The 7798-nt window shown below is 53.7% G+C and overlaps 1 protein-coding gene across 1 annotated transcript; it reads right to left on the bottom strand.

The window, feature by feature from the left end:
• Positions 1 to 3022: 3022 nt before the first annotated feature.
• Positions 3023 to 6862, bottom strand: LOC136463049 (putative transcription factor bHLH041). Its single transcript, XM_066462092.1, has 7 exons — positions 6729 to 6862; positions 6454 to 6585; positions 6145 to 6285; positions 6008 to 6056; positions 5029 to 5874; positions 4177 to 4653; positions 3023 to 3143 (listed from the first exon to the last, which is right to left on the bottom strand). The coding sequence occupies exons 1-7, from the start codon at positions 6860 to 6862 to the stop codon at positions 3057 to 3059; spliced, it is 1866 nt and encodes a 621-aa protein (XP_066318189.1). The 3' UTR covers positions 3023 to 3056.
• Positions 6863 to 7798: the final 936 nt, after the last annotated feature.

Genomic DNA, 7798 nt, shown 5'->3' with positions numbered 1-7798 from the left:
ACGCACTCACGCGCAAATCCACGACCACGCCGAGAACGCCCCACCGGCGCCTCATAGTGCTCCTGCATGCCACGCTATCACCACCATGCTGCCGTGGACGCCGTGGAGCCCCTACCAGCCACATGGGGACCCGAAGCCCCACCTTGAGTCCCTTGATGCCCTCGTCGTGCCCCCATGGATCTATAGAAGCCCATATCTGCCCAACCGAGCCACCAGGGAGCCTACATGCGCGACCTCACCACTGGCAAGCACCGCCGAGCCACCGACCACCATGGCCAACACCCTGGGAAGCCCTGGCCGCCACCGTGACCCTACCACCATACTCATTGGGGCTTGGCAAAGCTTTCCCCCACCTTAATTGGATGCCAGCGCCACCGTAGGACCACACCGGCGAGCACATCACCAGCAAGAGCGTGCCGAGGATAGAAGTAGAGTCCTCTCCTCACCGGCCGCACGTGCCTGCACTCGGTGCACGTGAGCCAAGCCGAAAGGGAAAGACGGTGGACTCGGTCCACCATAGACCAGCCAACGGTCCATGGACCGTGAACCTGAGTTCACCATGGGCCACATAGTGCGGGCTGCATGGTAGACGAAGCCCAGTGGGAGCCCATGGCTATGATGTGGCAGCGCCATAGCTTGTCATGTGTCTGGGCCGGCCCAGCCCAAATCCAGCCCAAATCCAGACCCAACCAGCCTAGTTCGGACCCGATCCACGTTGACCGTTGACTGGTCAACGTTGATAGTTGACCTGGCCCCACATGTCAGTGACATAGAGACTTCGGACCCACTCATTAGTGAGTGACGTCATGCTGACGGCATGACGACGTCACGCGGGTCTCACCTGTCCGTAACCACACAGCTGAGGTGACGTCATGCTGACGTCACGATGATGTTAGCTGCTGACGTCAGCAGCCCTAGCCCCACACGTCAGTGACTACGAACCGTTGACTCACCCATTGACTTGATGTTGACTTTGACCGGACCCACATGTTAGTGACTCAAGAGCCTCTGGACCCACCTATCGGAACTGATGACGATGATGACGTCATGCTGACGTCAGCAGGACCCCCCACTTATCAGCTCAGAGCCGAGCCAATGATGTCATGCTGACATCAGCATGCCACGTGGACCAGTCACAGCGTGACACGTGTCAGCCCAGGATTAATTCAGCATTTTTTCCATTTTCAGAAATGATTTAAACTTCAGAAATTCATAACTAAATCATACGACCTCAGAAAAATACGAAACTAGGACCAAAATTCATCTAAAATCGAGCTTTACGCAACAAACCCATGTTTGAGTGCATTTGGCTCTTTTAAATTTTTATTGCTTCTTTGTGCTATTCTATAGACGTCGCTAACGCGACTATAATACGATCGTTGTAGAATCGGAGGAGAACCAGACGGACGAGGATCGTGAGTATCGGGAGGAGAACGGAGACGACTACACTGAAGGTGCCACATCCCACCCAATCTTATGGCACCTATTATGCATGGCTAATGTAGAACTGCTATTGCTTTACTTTACTGTTATAATCATACTATGATAGGAATTGCATGGTAGTATGCTTACTTGATGGCCTTTACCTTGACGCAACCTTACCCCTGCATACCCTGCTATTAGGTTAGACACACGCTTACCGCTATATTTCATTTGCTTATACTTCTACTACGTTTATACTACGTTAATGCGTGGTGCAATCTGGACTACGGGGAGAGTGCTACGTGTGGGACTTGGGTGTGTGGAGGGAGAGGGTTGTGTCGACCAAGTTGAAGTATACGACGAGCCTAGGGCAAGTCTTGCCATGGGGTGCTACCTGGGCACCCCTGGGAATGGATACCTGTGGTGGGTAAATGGTATATGAGACGTTTCTGGGTGTGAACCTATGATGGGAGGAGCCCGGGATGGAGGTGCTGTGGTGGCACGGTAAATGGAAACCCTGATGAAGACATTCTGGCTTGGTCATCCCTAAGGACTTACTAGTACTCGGATTTACCGGGAAGCCTTACGTACCACTCGCCCTATATGGTGCGGGACGGCCGAACTACTTGGTAGGATATTGCCACTACTGCTAGGTTGATAACGGACAATGTAAGGAGGTACGGGGCGCGGAGGATTTCCTCCACACCCTTCCGAGACTTTATGGAGACCTTGTGGACCCGGCTCATGACTCACAGTTTCAGCTACCCCAGACTAGACATGGGGTGTACTAGGGTTGAATGGTAGAGTGGCATTATCCTAGGCTAGCAAGCGGACGGAATCAGCCCAGTTGACGACGGTCAGCGAAGAAGGCAGATCTTGTGTTTATGTAAAACCTCTGCAGAGTGTATGGTTGATCGATCGATACATGTGCCGACTTGTCGGCTATGGACCTTTTTTGGGTTTCGCTTAAACTAGATAGTGAGATGAGTCCTTCTCTCCTTCCCCATGAGAGAGTGTCGATCGTAGCCAGGGGCTACGGGCCTTGAGACAATGTCAAGAGGGAGTTGGCCTGTCGACTGAGCGATGGTATTTATGGGGATGTGGTGATGATATGGAGATGGTGGTATATCGATCCTAGGATCGAAACTTGGCTCTGGACAGGAATGGGGTGGAATGTGTGGGAATGGTGTTAAAACTTGACCAACTATTATTATATACTTGATATGCTATCGCATAGGAAACCTCAGCCTTATAGGTTCCTTTTGATTATATCCAACTTGCATCCAATTTCCACAAAGCAATGCTCATAGGGTGGGAGTGGCCAGTACAAATCGTACTGATAAATTTTGGCACACGGGTTCTGCTGAGGAGTATAGCTCCGAGGAGTTTGATGGTTGAGGGGTTTGTTCCTATGCTCGAGTTTGGCGATCTTATTTTCAAGCTATTCTGAATGAATGCTACTTTTGATTCCGTCAATACGGCGATGTAATAATTTATATACTTCCGCACTATTTGTACTCTGATATTATCGTTATATGGATGTGATATTCGACTGGAATTTGGGTAATATGATCTACAACGGTCTTATTACACTTCGACTCTGTGGATTTTCCTTCGCGGAAATCAGGGGCGTTTCACGAGTCGTCCGACGGCGGTGTCGCGGAATCCTCGGCAGCCTTCCTCACAGCCTCCCTCAGCGACGCCACGTCGAACTCGCCCGCCTGCAATATACATACATACATACACAACTTAATTTTACTATAATTCGATTTGAAACTCCAGTTTCAGACTGTAAATACGACCAAATATACTACGTACAGTACAGTACAACACAGCCTGACTGACGAGTGAATGCTAGACGCCTATAGCCTGTTCGGCTGGTATTAAAGATGGCTGATAAGTTGATTGAAACTGATTTATTACGAGAAAAAAATACTGTAGATTATCTGCAAGCGAACAGGCCCTAGTCTCAACTTGAATTTTCGGTTGAGACCCTGATGGACTCCGGGTTTTGGACTCAGGGCTCGTATCGTATACGCTGGCTGGCGGGCGGGGTGACGTCATCCTCATCCAGGAGGGTGACCGGTGAGGTGTGCCGACGGAAGTTTTTGCGCCAAGGAAGGAAGGGAGGGTTCGGCTGACATGAAATGCAGCTGAAAATCACTGTTTATGTCTGAAAATACTGTTCACTCTTTCACAAATTCCTCCAAATTTCTTCAGATTCCTCCAAATTCCTTCCAGCGCACAGGCCCGGAGTCGTTAAGTTTTCGCCGACGGCCTGTTGGGCCCACGACGACAGTCGCTGTAGGGGAAAACGACGAGAACGAGGGGAGGCTAATCCCGTTGACTTTGACCCCACCTCCTCTGCTTCTGCGTGTCCAAGAGGGGGCAACTGGGGAGAGAGAGACAGAGACAGACAAAACTACGGCTACAGCTACTTTCCAGGGCCCAGCCCAGCCAGGCCTCATGCATCAAAATCTCAAATTTGTCCGTTTATTCAATTTCGAAAGCCTTGAAGTAGCTTCTCAAATGCTGCTAGTACCCACCACAGCATTGCCATTCTTCCTTCAAATTAGTTTAATTTGGATTATTTTTTATAAGGAACCGTGCGTGTGGTTCAATCAACCTTTCAACGAGTCTTTAACGTGTGCGTCCATATAGCTTTTTAAATGCATGGCCATGACCCACAAACGGAAATTAGAGTGTAATTATATAGGTATTATTTTACATTTATGAATTCAATAATAAGCTTACCGTTGCTCGCAGCGTGAAGGTGGCCTGAGCAACATCACCGCCGCCATCGCTGGGCCGGCCGGCGTTGACGTCCACCACCGCGAAGCACCCCATGTCCTTGATCACGGCCAGCGCGCGGGCCACCAGCTCCGCCACGTCGCCCTGCGCCGCCCGCGCGTGCACACGCACGGTCACCGCCTCTCGCCCGGGCGGCGGCAGTCCCGCTGACGACGACGACGAGGTCGACATGCCGCTGACGTCGCCGCCGGCGCCCGTCACGTGGACCTGCACCCTTTCCGACGACGACGGCGTGCCGCTCATCAGCCCCTGCAGAACCACTACTCGTTGCTCCAACGACGACGAGCCGCCATTGGCGTGCCGATGGTGGTGGTGAGCTCGGCTCTCCAGGCTCCGGTTCTTCGCCTCCAGGTCCGCTATTTGGGCTACCAGAATGTTCATGTAGTCCAGCGTCTTGGCCAGCACGGTAGCCTTGTCTTTCTACATTGTCAACAATGGAATGCACATGCAAATTAGTGTAAAATTAACAGTGATTAAGCCAGATTTAAGCTACCCTTTTTTTTGCTACAACCTTAAAACTAGTACGCACCAAAAGTGTATGTCTAATAAAGTATATCAAAATGGCCGTCCAAACTAAATAAAGAAAACAAAATACACTGGTATAAAATGTGTAGTATTTCATGCATACAAACAAAGCAACTCTATTTCTATGAACAAAAATGGAGTTACACAACAATATATATATGTATATATTGAGGATTAATTAATCAAGCAAATCATCTCTTTTTTGAAAGATCAATATAATCAAGCAAGCCATTCATCATATACGTACTGTAATTGCGGAGTTTATATTACCTTTGATCCCGGCGGGAGCAAGCCTCGAAGCGCCTCGAAGCTCTCGTTGAGCCTCTCCCGCCGCCGCCGCTCCGATATCATATGGTTGAGCTGGCTGCTCGACGGCACTGCCGACGACGACGGGTCATCCTCTCCCTCCTGTCCCCGCTGCGGCATCGTCGTGGTGCCACCAGCACTGCGCTCCCGGCTGAACCTAAGCATGTGCATCCTCCTCAGGATGGAGATGCCCATCTTGATCATGCGCTGCCCTGGCGCGCCCGGCGGCCGCCACGGTGCCCTGGGCGCCAGCGCCGTGTTGTACGCCCGGAACGACGTCGCCGCACCCCGCCGCCGCGCGCGGTGGTGGTTTCCCGGAGGAGGAGGAGGAGGCGCCGTGGCCGTGGACGGCGGAGTGGGCAGCGCCGAGGAAGACGAGGCGGAGATGACGTCGAGCATGGCCTGCGCCATCGCGGCGTCGTCGGCTTCGGCGCTCGGGAAACAGACGTGGCCGGGCCCGCCGTGCCGGACGAAGGGGAGCGGCGGGCGCGGAGGAGGCGGTGCCACTGGCGGCGCCGCCTGTCGCTCTACGGAGGACGGCGCCGGCGTCACGGCCACCGTGCGTTGGAGCGACCTCGAGACATCGGCCGCTGGGCTGCCCACGGAGACGGACGGCAGAGAGGACGACGGCGACGATGGCCGCGTCGGTGGCAGCTGGAGCAGCTCCTCGAGCAGCGATTGCTGGAAGAAGTCCTCCGAGAAAACCTGCTGCAAGGTGGACTCCAGGCTCCTCGGGGATCCGCCGCTACTTGCCGCCGTCGACATGCCGATCTCGATCTCGCCGCTCTCGCATCCCATGAACGCCGCCATCTACGCAAGCCAATTCCCAAGAAATCGATGATCATGTGTATACTGAAGTTATATATACATCTTTATTGCAGGATCGAGTATATACATATATATAAAATGTGATCATATGTATGAGGTGATGAAGAAAACAAACCTTGATGCCAGCTTCCTGCAACATCACAAGCAAGCGAGAATGAAGCAAGCTCAGGATTAATTCGAGGATGAAGAGAAGCGAGGGAAATCAACAACAAAAAGAAGTCCAGAATCAAATGCAGCAATAGTAGACAATACGATGGCGTACAACAGATGCATGCACCAACACCGACCTGATAGAACTGCTGCTGCACTGGCAGAGACGTCGAGGATGAGAGGTCGTGCGCCGGCAGCTCCATGTACGCGCGGCCATCCTTGTACGCCCACCCCGGCACGCACCTGCGGGCACACACGCATGCAGAACCGCCATGGCTGATGAGTGAATTGAAATTAAATCTCAAGTTACATTGCACATCGACGCGCCGCGCGGCGGCCGGCGGCTACGTTGGGTCGTCGTCGCCGGCATGCATGCGTGCACATGGTGTATAGTAGAGATAGTGGGCGCACCCGGCGACGGGTGGGCAGAGGGAGCCCCGGTAGGCGTCGAAGAGCGCGCGCAGGCGGCGGGCGTCACCGAGGCTGGGCCGGTCACCACCGCCGTCGCAGAGCCATGCGTCGAGGCAGCACAGAAGACGGGCGCTGCGGGCATACGTAATATCAATTCAATCATCCATGGCCAATCGATCGATTCAAATCCGGATGCATTGCGAATGCGTGCACGCTGTGTAGCTAGCTAGGTACGGTACCTGGTGGCAGCTGCTGCCGAGGTAGAGGAAGAAGACGAAGCAGCTGGGTGGTGGGGCTGGGCAGGGATGGCGGCCCAGGCGCAGAGGTAGGCGCAGCCGGGGACGCGCGCCGCTGCCTGCTGGAGGATGCGCAGCCGGGACTCCTGGCCGAGCACGAAGAGGGTGTCCATACATCAGCCGGCAAGGGCGACGACGAGGTGAGGAGGAGAGTTGTGCTCCATGGCTGGCTGGCTCCTTCTCGATGTCCGCTAGCTTGGTGATCGAGTCGGTCGTCGGCCGTTGCTATTTATATAGAAGTATACGGGCCATCAGCCATGGCGGTGAGGAAGACGATGTGTGCAGTGCAGATGTGTACGCGTGGGCATGCATGTGGTCATGTGGATGTGCGTGGAGCGGAAAAGTAGAAAGAGTAGGACTGGACAAGGACATGGACTGGTAGTGCGGTGGAGCGGGGAAGGTGAGGTTGGCGGTTGGCCTGCTGGAGGCTGGACGGAACTGTAGAGGCTAGGCCTGCAGCGGAGGGAGCTCAAGGGGACGACGGGGTTGAAAAGTACTAGTGGTAGGCCAGGCGAAGACACCAAACAGCAGGTCGTTTAATGGTCGACGCCTGGGTTTGGCTGGCGACTCTCCGACTGAGATTGATGTGATCGTGTTAAAGTAGGATCTCTAGTTATAAATCTAGCATATCTATTTATACTTAGAATAAATCGTGAGTCCTAAAAACATCTACTAGTACTAGATTAATAAATAGAGTGAGGAAGAGAAGGGTGAAGGGGGTGTAAATCATCGGCCGCCTTGGAGGAAGACGGGCTCGCCTTCGCGGTGCTGGGTGAAGTCCCGATGGCGGTGCTATGTCGAAGGACGGCAGTGCAGTGACGGCGTTGGCCGGTGGCGGTGCTTCCCGTCGCTGGCAGCGCCCCCTCTGTGATCGGTTAGGGTTTAGGACTGTAGGTGGGGTGCTAGGCGGCTCAGGCGAACCTCGTGCTTAGCGCCCTAGTCCTCACCTCCTATTCATGGCGCTGTGCGATGGAAGCCCACCAACCATATTAGGGTTGGGCACCCCCGATCAGGACGTGGATCCAAGGGCCCAATTGGCCGTTGGGCCA

Source organism: Miscanthus floridulus, chromosome 7, assembly GCF_019320115.1.
Source record: "Miscanthus floridulus cultivar M001 chromosome 7, ASM1932011v1, whole genome shotgun sequence".
NCBI classification, from domain to species: Eukaryota; Viridiplantae; Streptophyta; class Magnoliopsida; order Poales; family Poaceae; genus Miscanthus; species Miscanthus floridulus.
Note: the sequence above shows the minus strand (reverse complement) of the source record. Positions and strands in the feature narration are given on the sequence as shown.